This window comes from Bufo gargarizans, chromosome 2 (genome assembly GCF_014858855.1).
Source record: "Bufo gargarizans isolate SCDJY-AF-19 chromosome 2, ASM1485885v1, whole genome shotgun sequence".
NCBI lineage: Eukaryota > Metazoa > Chordata > Amphibia > Anura > Bufonidae > Bufo > Bufo gargarizans.
Window position 1 is genome coordinate 96,662,668 of NC_058081.1, and position 16,338 is coordinate 96,679,005.

The 16,338-nt window shown below is 40.8% G+C and overlaps 1 protein-coding gene across 1 annotated transcript in view; it reads left to right on the forward strand.

The window, feature by feature from the left end:
- Nucleotides 1–16,338, forward strand: part of UNC5D (unc-5 netrin receptor D) — a 694,878-nt gene that overhangs the window by 457,657 nt on the left and 220,883 nt on the right. Inside the window, exons 5-6 of the mRNA XM_044283128.1 lie at nucleotides 3,398–3,578; nucleotides 14,647–14,814. Of these exons, the coding sequence (XP_044139063.1) occupies nucleotides 3,398–3,578; nucleotides 14,647–14,814 (349 nt within the window). The remainder of the gene's footprint in view (nucleotides 1–3,397; nucleotides 3,579–14,646; nucleotides 14,815–16,338) is intronic.

Below are 16,338 nucleotides of genomic sequence, written 5' to 3' on the forward strand. Positions count from 1 at the left end.
ATTGCGAAAATCGGCAATGTAATATATTTGCGATAAAAATTTGCGATTAGAATATTCGCGATCAACACTATGGGGTAGGCAACTTTTCTATTGGTTGCTAGCGATGTTGCTAAGTGCCGATATTCGCGATAAATTTTGCAATTAGCATATTCAAGAATACGAATATATAGCACTATATTCTAAATATTCACAAATTCTCGAAGTGGCGATATTCGCTATTAAAATTCACAATTCGAATATTCGCGCTCAACACTACAAATAACACCAAATGTGAACAGCGTCTATTTTTCTCGTATTGTATTGAACTGACAATAAATGTTTTTAGAGCAAAAAACAAGAAATGTGAATAGCGTCTATTTTTCTCATATTGTACTGAACTGGCAATAAATGGTTTTATCGCAAATAACACCAAATGTAAACGGCGTGATTTATTTTTTTCTCTACAAATATGACAATAAACGCTTATAGCACAAATAACACCAAATGTGAATGGCGCCTCTTTTTCTTGTATTTTACTGAACTGACAATAAATGGTTTTACCGCAAATAACACCAAATACTAACGGTGTGTATTTTTCTCTTTTTCTATGGAAATATGACAAGAAACGCTTTTGGTGCAAAAAGCACCAAATGTGAACATCATCTATTTTTCTCTTATTGTACTGAACTGACAATAAATGTTTTTAGAGCAAAGAACACCAAATGTGAACAGCGTCTATTTTTCTCGTTTTTTACTAAATTGACAATAAATGGTTTTACCGCAAATAACACCAAATGTGAACAGCGTGTATTTTTCTCTTTTTCTCTAGAAGTATGACAAGAAACGCTTTTTGCGCAAATATCACTAAATGTGAACAGTGTCTATTTTTCTCATATTGTACTGAACTGACAATAGATGTTTTTAGAGCAAATAACACCAAATGTAAACACCGTCTATTTTTCTCGTACTGTACTACAGTATATTAGGGCACTAAACGCTTTCACCATATATAGCTGAAGTAGTGAACAGAGTATTTCTCTTTTTCCACAGATATAAGCCACTAAAGGCTGTTCAACATAACACTTGCAGCCCAATAACAAATTTCTGGAATGACAGCTGTATAATGGCTATTTGGATCCCCAAATAATCTTTCCCTGCACTTGTAAATCGTATTTTGTTCCCAATGATGTTTTCTGCATGACTCTCCCTGGCCCCCGCAACGTCTGTCCCTACACCAAGATGCTGTGAAAAGATTCCTCCCTATCCTTATCGTGACTTATAAAACCAATTTTTATTTTCACAATAAGCTTTTCTTTCACTCTCCCTAGCGCCTGCATAAACGTCTGTCCCTGAACAAAGTACAATGGTGAATGGAAGAATCTAAGATGGCCGCCGTATTTATAGGGCTCTGACATCACTTGGCCGGCTGGCTGCTGATCGGCTGCATGCATGGCATTATGGGTCATCCCGCCTTCCCAGAGTTCCTTGCCCCATGTCCTCACACGTGTAGCCGCCATGTTAGGAAAAATCACAATCGTTACCACGAAGCGGGAGGAAATTCACATTCGTTCAGAATCTAATTTTTCCTGAGATTCGGAACGAATTCGACTTTGTCATCTTTGATTCGCTCATCTCTAATTATGACTATTGTAGGCTAGCAACACTTCTCTGGATTTCTGGGTAAAATATATACAAATTTTCATGTCTAACATTTGCTGATGTAAACTAGGTTTAGAAAAGCTTACTTAAATATCTTTCCCAGAAACCCAGAGGGACATTGCCTGGTCCAATAAAGTGCACACGTACGCAGTGTACCAGGCATGTTGCCTGGCTTACGATACTGCACATGTATGTGGCATAGAAGGGGCATCGTCTGGCCTATAATACTGCATACTCGGCGTACCATTGGCTCTCCATAATGAGAAAGAGTACCACTTAGACAATGTATATTTATTGTTGAGAAATACACATTTGTGTATTAGGCTTTCTTTATTGTCTGAAATGAATGTCAAAAAATTTGTGTTGAACTGAATCCCAAAATAGTTTGCTCATCTTTAATAGCAATAAATGTAACCTACCAGAAAACTGCATAGGTGTACCATATATCTAATTAAAACATAATCTTTATTAGATATGAACGAGTCAATTCTAAAATTTGATTCGGAAGAAGAAGAGAGTAAGAGACAAAGAGAGAGAAGTTTTGGTTAGGGTCAAATTTATTCAGGCCTGAATCAAACTGGATGGCCGAATCGCACCTGAATAAAATGTTGAGAAATGTATTATTCTCTAATCTTTATTAAATAGTTCAGATTCCTGACAGTGGCGTATATCCAGTTGAGGATAGGCCCCACCCCCTAATTACCTTTAATACTGGCTCCCGTCCAGTTTCAGTCAGGAATTCCTATTGTCAGTGGAGAAAGCTAAAGGACCTTTGATGATGTCATCACAGGTCCTGTAAGTGATTTGTGACAAATTACTTTATCACAAATCACTTTCAATTGTATGGAGCGGGCGCATTTATGGGGAACAGCGATCACGCTGCCTTCATCATTTAACTCCTCAGGTGCCATATTCAACACTGATTGTGGCATCTGTGACTAACCTAAACCTTTTTAGGGGTGAACCACTGATGATATCACTGTGTACTCCCAGCATGATTACGTGGTGAGGTTATCATGTTCGCCACAGGTCCTTTGGTGGGTTTTCTTTAATCAAGATGGGAGCGGATGGGCTCTCCACCAGCAAGTGGATGAGGTGAGTATAATTTTCTTTATTTTCAACCACCATTTTAGGAAAAATTAATTTGTTACAACGAAAAGCGAGGAAATTTGCCTTTGTGACGAATCAAACTTTTCCTGAAATTTGGATTGAAGTCCACTTCAGATACTTCTATTCACTCTACACTGATTACGATTCTAGACCAAGCCGTTTGGCAAAGATGATATTGTAATGAGATATGAAGCTCTGCGGCTTTTTGTGGGTTCTATAGTTTGCGGAGTATATGTTTCAATACACTTTTTGTAATTATGTCTCGCTGATATCTATATGCTCCACCAATAATAATGGAAATAATCTTTATTAAAATTAGAATCTCATTAAATACACTAGAGTTGCCATATTTATAGGAAAAATGTGCATTCAGAAATGCTTATGGGATCATTTATCAAACTGGTGTAAAGTAGAAATGGCTTACTTTCCCATAGCAACTGATCAGATTCCATTTTTCATTTTGGACAGCTCCTTTGGAAAATGAAACGAGGAATCTGATTGGTTGCAATGACAACTAAGCCAGTTCAACTTTACACCAGTTTGATAAATGACCCCCTTAAGGTTGTATATGAGTGATCTAACAACAGAACTATACCTCTGACAGGCCATAAATGTTTCAGTAAATTGTTCATTTTATTGTGTGTTTTAGGTTGAATGGTTTAAAAACGAAGAACCAGTTGACACCCTGCAGGACGAAAATATCGACACCAGGGCAGATCACAACCTTATCATACGACATGCTCGTCTGTCTGATTCTGGGAACTACACATGTATGGCATCCAATATTGTTGCTAAAAGGCGGAGTGCATCAGCTACCGTTGTGGTGTATGGTAGGTGGCTGGATTTCACTTCATTACGTAAATTGACTCCAAGATGTAACACTACATAGCCCCTTATAACTCAGCCAGCTTAGAGAAAAGTATTGCATAGGAGTTTGTCTATACACTACCGATCCCAGATCTGCATGGTCTGTACAAACAATGAACCAGGAAAAGACCTCAGCCTATGAAAAAACAAACAGCATTTAGAAAACTCACAAAATATGTGAAGAACATACAAACCCTATGTTAAACTGAACTTGGTTGAACTAAAACCTAAAGATGGCCATACACACAATATTTTCAGCAGGACCGGCTGACCATCTATTGTATATAGGATGTATCGCCAATGTTTCTTTGGCAGATGGGGGAAAAAGATTTGGACTGTTGAATATTAACATGCTCAATACTTTGTTCTCATGGGAGATAAGCTGCCGCAGATGTGTCTGGCAGCAGGTTTCTCCCTTCTCCACATTCAGAGCACATGCACCTTCGGCCCCTGCTGAGCATGCATAAGTTAGGCTACTTTCACACAGTTAGTGTTTTGTCCGTGATTTCAGTGGTTTGGTCTTATAATTACTGATGGAAATCACTGACCAAACATTATGTTAAAGCAGCCTTAAGTGGAGTTTTTAAGGAACTGTTATTGGCAACAAGCGTTTGGCCACCAGCTATTCAAAGTTTATGACTTGCGTGATTTTAATCCTACAAGTCAACCTTTCTAAGTTCTAACTGCCAAGCCATAATGCTACTGTCAGAAGATTATATCAAGCTCTCCTTTCAAAGTTATCTAGGGTTTTTCTTTTTTATTCTTAGTTTACCTGTGAACAATTTTAAAATTGAAAGAGACATTTCAAAGTCTCTCCACGTTCTTAGTCCAGTTCTGCTGTTTCATTTATTATAACAACCCAACATGAAACCACCATGACAGGGAATGTCATCCATTTATTTATCTTCTCTAGATATAAAAAGTTGATGCCATATCCATATTTGATAAGAACTGCCTTTGGACCACAAGCTTTTTTTCTTCCAGCTGGGAACATGAATTATCATCTTTATCTACTTCTGTACACATGTCTAAGTTGCAGTGCTTCTAAAAAGTATGACATATTATTGTGCTCCTTCACACACACCATGAACTCCACCTAGATGTACTGAATAAAACTAGGCATTTTACACTCTGCCCCAGGAGGCCTTTGAGGATTGGCTAGGTCTAAGTCATATATATAAAAGGCTTGGGGGGAAAAAGTCATCCATATGGATACAATTTTACTGAGCATGACCTAAAAAGATACTTATCTCTAGTTGGAGCTTTCATTCAGGATGGAAGCCATAAGATTGCTTCATCCTCTAGCACAGGGATCAGCAAACACTGGCACTTCAACTGTTCTGGAAGTGCAACTCCCAGAATCCTCTTTTCACTTGGGAGTTACAAGAACCGCCAAGTAAGTGGGCATGCTGGGAGTTGTAGTTTCACAACAGCTGTAGCGCCGAAGGTTGCTGATACCTGCTCTAGAATATAAATAACTGGATGTGCCATCCAACGTGCAATAAGCCAACTTTTATGATCAGTGATTGCATAACTCTGTTTTTCAATGACTCAAAGGTAACTAGAGTGGCTTTTTTCTGGTTTAGACAGATGTACGAATTTTACTTTTTTTTAAACTTAGATATAGTAGACTAGAACAGATACAATATTATAAAGTCACTGTACATAACCTAATGGCTAGCAGTTGTACTATACATTCAGAATCTAGAAATCAAACAGAAAGTTGGTACATGAGCAGACACCAGAACAGACAGTTTTACAGGATACTGGCACACTAGAAAGCCTATTGTTCAGGCACCTTGCCACAGAGGAACGTGCCTTAAAGGGTTTGTGTCATCTCAAGCATTGGTTGCATATTGCTAGGTTATGCCACCACTATCTGATAGCTCTGGAACCCATAGCTATCTCTAAAATGTAACCTGCAAAGTGAAGGAGAGTGGACCGCGCATGCGCAATCACCCTCCATTCACTTTTATGGGTGTGAGGATAATATTTTCAGAAGTTCCGTCAAAATTAATGGGAATTGCACCGCAGAAGCTCGGCTATTTTTGGCAGTCCCAAAGAAATGAACGGAGGGCAGCGGCACATGCGCAGTCCACTCTCCATCATTTGACAGACTCTGTCCTAGCGATAGGTGCAGACCCTCACCTATCAGACATTGGTGGCATATCTTAGCGTATGTCATCAATGCTTTAGATAACACAATCCCTTTTAGCACCCTGGTAAGGATCAGCGTCAGAACGCACTGGCCCTTTAATTGTTATAATGGAAAATAATTCACTTACAAAAATTTAACAAAATTGCTATGTGACTATGACTAATCTCAGTCTAGGTTCTGTTTTTGTGTAAAACAACTTTAGCGCAACAAAAGAGACCAGCTTTTATAGTATATGCATTCCATGATATGCACATGCCTGCCTTGTTTAAAGGGATTCTCCATTTTAGAACATCACTCACTACCTGTTAGAAGTAAGTAGATCATGGTATTCCAAATGCCATAACTCCCAGAATTTGTTTGTTTTTTTGTGGGAAAACCTGGTAGTGAGTGTTCAATTTTCTGCGGTACCACCGGAGCAGAAATGAAGCAATACACAATGTTGAATCAAATCAATGCATTGTGTATTCAGGACTGGACAGGTCCTCCAAAGGTAAAGAAAGATGCCTTTGTAACTGTCCTCTACTCTGAGTTGAACTATAGATTGCCCTTTATTAACTAGCAATTTACTAATATGTGAAAATAGGTGTTCTAAACTGGACAACCCCTTTAAATCATTATAGGAGGAGAGATAAGGGTATGCTGACATTTCTGAGCCTTTATTTTGGGGGAAACATCTATCAATGGAGGTTTTGCAGCAGTAAATTCTCTCCTTTGTGGACATGTGAATCACCTTGATTTACTGAGGCTTTTGAACCTTGCAATTTTCCCATGTCTACCAATTGAACCCAACATTTTAAAATCAATCTTGGAGAATAGAGATGAGTGAAGTTTTGAAAAATTCAATTCGGCAGCTTTACCAAACTTCGTCAAGAATTTCAATACATTACGTATTGCCTTCCATTGTATGCAGCGGGAGCAATGATGGGGCATTCAATGCTGGTCGTGCCACATTCAGATGCTCACGGGTTAATTTGGGTTAAAAGAAAAATTTTAACTATACTCACCTCATCCACTTGATCGCGGAGAGGCCATCCACTCCTGACTTAATTGAAGAAAACCCACCAAAGCACCTGTGACGAGCATGAAGATGTCACCATGTGATCACGCTGACAGCAGGCAGTGACGTCATCTCTATTGAAGTCACTGCGTGCTGCTAGTGTGATCACCTGGTGTCGTCTTCATGCTCACCGCAGGTACTTTGGCAGGTTTTCTTCAATCAAGATAGGAGCGGACAGCCTCTCCACGATCAAGGTGAGTATAGTTTTTTTTATTTTTTTTACTTTTAGCCACTATTTTAGGAAAAATGGATTTGCTACCACAAAGTACAAGGAATTTCAGCTTTATGACAAATCAAATTCTTCCTGAAATTTGGATCGACGTTCGCTTCAGATTCTTAAATTAACTCAACACTATAGGTGAACATTGTTTTTTGAGTAGCACCAGAATACCATAAACTGAGGCCACTGGTCTTGAACTTTCGACCGTCTTCTAGACTTCTAGTATTCTTTTAATGTGGCAGGAGCTTACAATTTGCCCCATATAACCTTTCTGACAAGCCCGAGCTCTAGAATTCATAGACCATGTTTTTCAGTGATTTTTTTTTTTATCCCCTTTAACGGCTCTGCTGTCAATTAACTGCTGGGACTTGCAGGAAGGGAATTAGCCATGGAACAAGAAGTTCAGATTCGGTTGTACTATTAATTACTACAATTACCAGAATGTTACGCATGATGCCTGCTCGTAATAGAAACCAGTGTGCGGTGGATAGATCCTAAAATACCTGAACCACAATTCCATATGATCAATATTATTTACACTATACCCCACTGTGTAAAGCCTTGAGGGACTGCAGAATCCACTTACAAGCCTCTTGCCTTTCTGCCGTTACTATTCAACCCAGCTGTGCCTGCATGAGGCTGAAGTACGTTCAGGCAACGTGCAGACAGACCCTCTGTCTGCATAACACCGTGTACCAGCAGCATACTGAGCAGTCCTGCGGTGCCTGCATCATGTATGCGTCATTCTTTACAAATCCAGCTCTGACATAGGCACATTTAAAGGGAAGCTGTCAATCATCACAACGCCCCAGGTACATTTACATCACACAGCAGTTTGGACTCACAACAGTTTCCTTGTAAATATTATCTTCCACATTCAAACAAGACAGGTAAATTACTGAGAATATGCGAGCAATACCCAGAGCAAACTCCCTGAAGCAACTTGTGCTGCTTGAATAAGAAAATATTTGGTTACTTGTTCTTGCAGACTCCTGTAGACAATATCTTGGGGTATATACTATTTAAGATCCTCAAGAATTGTTTATGAATCGTACATACCGTACTAAGGATGAGTGAATAGATTCTACCAGTTCAGTATCACATTTTTTATTTTTCTCAAAAAGTTATTATTATAACGAATCCAAATATTTTTGTGATTCATTTCAGGGGAGAAAAAGAGCCTAGTATGGTATTTTTGGTTTCTGGGCAATACATATGTGTTGTCTTCTAGAAAATATATAAGTTCTAGAAGACCAGAGAGTGTACAGTATATACCAACTTTCAAGGCAATTGGAACATATTTGGTTGGGGTAGAAATGTGCTCATCTCCACTCAGGGCCGCTGCAAGGATTTTTGCCAACAAAAGCGAAGCTACATTTTGCCCCCCCCCCCCCCCTTTCTCCTCTGTGTGGTCCTGGTATCTTCTCTCTGCTTCAGACAATGGCTGGTTTAAGGACCATATTTTTCGCCCTCTAAGACACACCTAGGTTTTAGAGGAGGATAATAGGAAAAAAATATTTTCCATTACACCTCAGGTCAGACCAGCAATCAGACCCCCAATGTTAATCAGACCTCAGCTCACAGCCCCAATCAGACCCCCAATGTTAATCAGACCTCAGATCAGAACCCCATGTCAGACATCATCCCTCAGCCATCAGACCCCAATGTCAGCCATCAGACCCCCATGTCACATTTCTCCCCCTCCATGTCACATTTTTCCGCCCTCCCCCAGGGTGCACCCTAAGGCGGCCGCTTGGTCTGCCTTATGGGAGCACCGGCCCTGTCTCCACTACTGTCCTACCCTATAGGTCATATGCTAATGCTTCTTCAACTGTTATGCTTTTATGCCCCCTATTGATATACATTGTCTTGTTAGACAAGGAGCACACATTTTTGCCCTTTTAGTTTCTTAACTTTTTAGTGACCACCAATAAGCCTTTTTACGGCGGTCACTAATGGGCCTTAGGCTGGGCCACTGCCTTTTCATGGTGGCCCTGTCTAATCGCTGCATGGGGAAAGTCACGTTCCTGCTCTAACAGCCCAGATCAGCAGGAGTGCCAATCCGGGCTGTTTAACGTCTTACATGCCGCAGGCAATGACTCCCGCCTCATGTAAGTTGGGAAAGAGCGGACTCCTTCTGTCTCCCATCACCACCCCACAAATGCGATTGCGGGATGTCAATGTGTGTAAAGGCTGGCTGGGGCCCCAAGCCTGCCTTGAGTGTTTTCCAGCAGGCTGCACCTTTCTGGTGCAGTCTGCTTGTCAACATCATTATAGCACTGACATTAGAATGCAACGCACTATAGGTATAGTGCATTGTATTTTAAAAGCAATCAAAATATTTCCTGTTATAGTCCCCTTAAGGGGAAAAAAAAACATTTCTTAAATAAAATAAAAAATAAAAAAAGCTTTTTCCGATGAAAAAAATTCTATGAAAAAAACTGCAAACATAAAATCTCCGGCACATGTTTGGAATTGCTGCATCCATAACGACCCGTACTTAAAAAATATCATGTAAAATATCCCCTATGGTAAATGTCATAAAAAACTAAAATGGCAGAATTGCTAATTTATTTTTAGCTGATTGATATGCTGTGGATCTCACTTGGGGCATTGACTGGCACAAGGGGGGCACTGTGGAACTGTGGATGTCACATTGGGCAATGAGGATGGCCCATGGGGCACTATGGATGGTACATGGGACACAGTGGATGACAGATGGGGTACTGTGGATGGCACATGGGCCACTGGGTGGCACATGGGGCCACTGTGGATGGCACACTGGATGTCACATGGAACTGTGGATGTCACATTGGGCAATGAGGATGGCCCATGGGCGTACTGGATGTCACTGGGGCACTGTGAATGGCACACTGGGCACTGTGGATGGCACATGGGACACAATTGATGACACATGAGGCACACTGGATGGCACATGGGGTACTGTGGATGCACATGGGGCACTGTGGATGGCACAGGGGGCACTGGATGTCACTTGGTGCATTGTGAATGGCATGTGGGGCACTGTGGATGTCACTGTTATGGGGCACTTTAGATGTCACTGTTATTGGGGCACTGTGGATGTCACTGTTATAGAGGCACTGCGGAGGTCACTGTTATGGGGGCACTGTGGATGTCACTGTTATGGGGGGCACTGTGGATGTCACTGTTATGGGGCACTCTAGATGTCACTGTTGTAGGTCACTCTAGATATCATTGTTATGGGAGCACTGTGGATGTCACTGCTATGGGGGTACTGTGGATGTCATTCTTATGGGGGCACTGTGGATGACACTGTTATGGGTTCACTGTGGATGTCACTGTTATGGGGGCGCTGTGAATGTCATTGTTATAGCGGCGCTGTGGATGTTACTGTTATGGGAGCAAAGTGAATGTCACTGTTGTGGGGGTGCTATGGATGTCACTGTTAATAGGGGCGCCGTGGATGTCACTGTTAATGGGGGCCATGTGGATGTCACTGTAATTGGGGCCATGTGGATGTCACTGTTATGGGGGTGCTGTGGATGTCACTGTATGGGAGGGCCATGGGTGTCACTGTTATGGGAGCACTGTGGATGTCACTGTTATGGGGGCGCTGTGGATGTCACGGTTATAGGCGCTCAGTAGAGTGATAGGGCTCAGGCACACAACCGTATCCATTTTGCGGTCTGCAAGTCAAGGATCCACTAAATAAGAATATCGCATGTGCGATTCACATTTGTTTTGCAGTCCCATTGAGTTCTATGGGTTTTAGATCTGCATTATGAGAACCAGAATAGGACATGTTTTATCTTTAGCAGGACTGACATACGGATGTGGAAAGCACAGGAACTTCATTAGTGTGTTTCCTACATCCGTATGTCAGTTCCAGTAAGGATAGAACAAGTCCTATTCTGGTCCTCAAATTCATAGAACTCAATGAGACTGTAAAAAATGTGGATCGCAAAATAGGTATGGTTGTGTGCATAAGGGTTTAGATACACAACTCAGCAGGCAGGATCATACAAGATAGGATTAGATACACATGTATCATGAAAGATGGGATTAGATATACACTTCAGCAGGCAGTCTTGCACACACCAGGCTGTGTAGCAGGCACATACATCATAGGATTAGATACAGATGTGTTTAGATACACAAGCTGTTTTTTACATTCTGGAGAAATTTAGACACCGAGTGAGAAGTAGATTCATGTCTGTAGAAAAATAGACACAGGAGTTGTAGTGAGTGTAGCCGCTGCAGGCACAGCAGTGTGGGGGCGTGGCCAGCCTGTGACTCATCTCTGTGCAGTGCAGCCAGGCTTGTGTATCAATAAAGTTATGTATTCAAGAAAACAAGAAGGGGAGAAAGTAAACAGATCTGCCAGGATAATCTAATGCTTTCCAGGGGGGAAAGAAAGCTCAGACATGAAAAACCGGTATTTGAGGCATATGTTTGCATGATGAGGGGTGTTAGTAGCATAGAAAAATAATTTTGATTTTGGGACCGGACAACCTCTTTAACACTGAAAAATGTAAGGTTATGCACATAGGAAGGAATAATGCAAGTCACCCGTACATACTAAATAGTAAAACACTGGGTAACATTGACATGGAAAAGGACTTTGGAATTTTAGTGAATAGCAAACTAAGCAGTAGAAACCAGTGTCAGGCAGCTGCTGCCAAGGCCAATAAGATAATGGGTTGCATCAAATGGGGCATAGATACCCATGATGAGAACATAGTCCTACCACTTTACAAATCACTAGTCACACCAGACATGGAGTACTGTGTACAGTTCTGGGCTCCTGTGAACAAGACAGACATAGCAGAGCTGGAGAGGGTTCAGAGGAGGGCAACTAAAGTAATAACTAAAATGGGGGGACTACAGGACCCATAAATATTATCAAAATTAGGGTTATTCACTTTAGAAAAAAGACAGCTGAGGGAAGATCTAATTAATATGTATAAATATATCAGGGGACAGTACAAGGACTGTGACTGTGAGGAGGGGACATCCTCTGCGTCTGGAGGAAAGAAGGTTTGTACACAAACATAGAAGAGGATTCTTTACGGTAAAAGCAGTGAGACTATGGAGCTCTCTGCCTGAGAAGGTGGTGATGCGAGTTCACTAAAAGAGTTCAAGAGGGGCCAGGATGTTTTTCTGGAGTGTAATAATATTACAGGCTATAGCTACTAGAGAGGGGTCGTTGATCCAGGGAGTTATTCTGATTGGAGTCGGGAAGACTTTTTTTTCAACTAAAATGAAAAAACTGGCTTCTAACTCACATTTTTTTTTTCCTACCTCTGGATCAATTGGAAGCATAACAGGCTGAAATGGATGGACAGATGTCTATTTTCCGCCTTCCAAATTATGGGGCACCTTTATCAAACTGGTGTAGAGTAGAACTGGTGTAGTTGCCCATAGCAACCAATCAGATTTGTCAGTTCACTTTCCAAAGGAGCTGTCCAAAATGAAAGGTGAAATCTGATTGGTTGCTATGGGGAACTAAGCCAGTTCTACGTTACACCAGTTTGATAAATGTGTGCCTATGTTACTATGTTATAGCACTCAGCTATTTTAGGTACTCCAATACAAATAAGTGTAGCAGCAGAATTTGGGGCCCCCATTCTTGTGATCAGTGGGTGTACCAGCGGTAGGACTCCCACATATCTAATAGTTATTCCCTATTACTGTGGATAACTGTGGAATAACTTGATATAACCAAAATACTGCTTAAAATAATTAGAAACAAATTGTTTATTCGGTCCTCATTGTTAATGGCTGTATAGTAACCCATAAAACCATGTGGCTATGTGAAGACTGGATAAACAATGCTGACTAGTACGGCCGCGCGGTACTTGGCCAAAAGGCAGTCACAGCTCAGACGCTCTGTTTGGCCATACCCTAAAGATGTACGTTGTTTCAGCAGGGTACTATGAGTAGAAGCAGGGTCATGCTTTTTCAATAAATGTTTCCCCAATGAAAATTGGGCTCCAAAAATCTATGTAACCACTGCGCATGTCAGACGAAATCTATAACTCCAAAAATGAGAAGTACAACTACACAACAAATTCCCCCAAATATATATACTTTATTAATTCATCTTAAAGAATGTTAAAAAGTCAATAGCGGCGGCATACATATACAAAGAAACGAGGCATACTGGATATGTAACCCTTGTAGGTGATCCCATGGATGGACTGGGTGTAGGCAAACTCTACACCTCCCGTTATCTCTCCACACATCTACTGGTACTGAGTTAATTGCTAAGTGCATTTAGAAAAGCTCTAGTAGGAAACACTAGGAGAGGAGGTGTGAACGATGTCTGTCTCAGCGCCCCGCATGATGTATCATTTTATACTGGAATGAATTAAAGAAATAAAAAGAAACTACGGGTTTTGTACCACGACTTGTGAGTATGACTTCTATTGCTCACTCACATACAACATTGGCACAGTGAGGTAACAAGAACAAACAAGTCTGCATGTCCGATAGACTGTCAGATCTGGGACAAGCAGAGCTCCTGGTGTGGACTTGTAATTGCTACAGGTGGCTGAAGTGCTACATATTATACAGCTTCTCACTCCCTCATGCTTTCCCTGATCAAAGTCCCTTAAATACTGTATACTCAGTTATACATTCTTATTATCTCCCTATATTCTCCTTAGTGTTCCTATCACGCTACATTATTGGCTTGTGTAATAGACACTGCCACAAGCCATCCTTCCAGTTCACAAGCTGAAGACCGAATGGCGATTCTTTTCTTTCAGTAAAAGGATCTGCTGGCCTACTGGCCCCTGATTCAGTCCCTTAGACAATCAGGGAAAACCTTACTGCACTTCCTCCATCTTTTTCCTTCCTTTGGGTTCCTAACCAAATTGATGGGTGCTATTTTTACATGTTTTGTCCGTAGCGAATTGCAAAAACTTTGGATTTGTCTGGCAAAGTTTGTGAAAAGCGTTACAAATCTGATTAGTTTCTAATGGATTCACTCATCTTTATTTGATCTATTATTGCTTTAATTCCTGCTTTCTGCTACTCAATGTAATATTTGAGAGTGGAACAGGGTCCTTCTTCAGCTGTGACTGCTGGTTCCGCTATAGTGACTGCTTTTAAAAAACTATTGAGGTGCTAACCTTGGAATTCCCGACAGGTTACTACTGTCAGTCAGCCCTCAGCACGCCGCAAGCTTGTGGCCAAGAAGGGCCGAATGAAAAGTTCACTGGCTGAAACTATTGATTGTAGCTGAAATATGTGTTTCTTATAGCAGAAATGTCAGGAATCTACTTGTGAAGAAAATAGCTGTCAAGGAAATTGGGAAGTAAAAGAGTTTGACTAAGGCTTTAAGCTAAATAAGGCATGAGGAAAGAAAATGTATTCAGACTACTGCTGGGAGATGGACTTCATCTAAAAGTGTCCGTAGTTACATTCTCACTCAGTAAAATGTCAGCATTTGATATAACAACACATGAGGTCACTGAAGGACCAGTGATGTCGTCGGGTTTGAATAGATAAATAAAATTATTCTTTCGCTAAACAATAGCAAACTGCACTTTTTACATTGTATTTGTTGGAATTCAGTGCATACAATGTATGTTTCTTTATCATTTCTAGTGAACGGAGGGTGGTCATCATGGTTAGAATGGTCAACATGTAGCGTGAGCTGCGGCCGTGGAGTCCAGAAACGTTCCAGGACCTGCACTAACCCAACGCCTCTGAATGGTGGCACCTTCTGCGTAGGGTCATCTATGCAGAAACTTAGCTGTTCCTCACAGTGTCCTGGTGAGCCCCATTGTTTGTATGCTCTACTTCTCTTTGTATCTGATATTAGCAAGTTAGATTATTTTGAACAAATAAAGTTCTAAAATTGATTTTGTAAATGTGTATTCATCATACCTGGTGCCCTCTGCTTAAATTATAGTGCCTTTATGGCCAAGATCTGGCTCTGTCTTTATAAAATGGTCACCAGTCTTAGACTTGTTGATAGAGATTCTCCACACCACTCTACTACCATGGCTGGTCATTGATGCTGGTTCATCACAAGACAGTGGAGGTGGTGAACATGTCATATACTTGCAGAGAGCATCTCTGTTGGCAAGTCTAAGATTCTGTAGTCACAGTACCAGATCTTGACAAAAGAGACACCATCATTCTAGAAAAATGCACAGGTATGATCACTTTACATTTCTGATGTGCCTTATAGTGAAATTTTAGTTCACGAGTGGAGGGTATCTGTCAACTGTACAATTACTTATCAAGGCTAAGCTTTAGGGCACAAGTGACTGAGATGATCTATAGCCACTGACTCCTTTGAAACCGAACTCTCAGGGTAAGTCCACCTGGGATGTAAATTGAGCAGAAAAAATCCACTCTTGAGTTTCACAACAAGATTCATGACAAATCCTGACAACATTTTAATGATTTGTAAGAGATTTGGCACACATGTCACTCTGTGGCTTGCAAAGTAAGAAATTTGTGGCGAAAAATCTGTGAAGTAAAATGGCATGCTGTTTTCTTGCACATTCAGCACATATATTTTTCCACAATTTGTGGATGACATTTGCTAATATTTTACCACATTGCTGCTACTGTAATACACTGCAGATTTTCAATTCATAGAATCCAGATGGAAAATATGTAACCTATCCACCCTGTGTGAACATACTCCTAAAGCTTCATGGGAGTAAGCCATCATGCACAGTACAAGCCATGAGTTGCGTGCAGTAGTATATTACAGTATAGAAGTCATTGGGGCCATACTGTACATTTATTGGCATGCCATTTGAATCCATGAATTTTAAGAATGGTTGAATGGGAAGAGAGTAGGGGTGTGCCTTAAAAGCTGTTTTCTGGCCTAAAGAAAAGCACATGGTAATAGGAAGTGTAGTGGTAGCAATGGCTGCCCGAGTCCTAGTGGCCCCAATACCACATTTTAGCAATAAACTTGGCACATAATAGTAGAGGAGCCCCAAAGTTTCTAGTCATAACAATTGATCAGCATTTGAGAAGCTCCTATTTTTTGCATTGTAAGGAGTAATTAATATCATAAAACAGGGCTGAAACTGTAAAGACAAATACACCACCAAAGGGAAAGCACAATCATAGTCACAAGTCTAGGAGGGGTAATAAAAAAGATAAACTCCATGCAGAGTGTGCAAACTAAAATAGATCCTGAAAACCTGCCCATGGTGTATAGAAATACTGTAAATACTGTAAAACAGGTAACATAGTCTGCCTATTTAATGGTCATACACAGGTACTGTAATAGCAGGCGCAGAGTATGCTGATACAGAAGGATATCCTTCT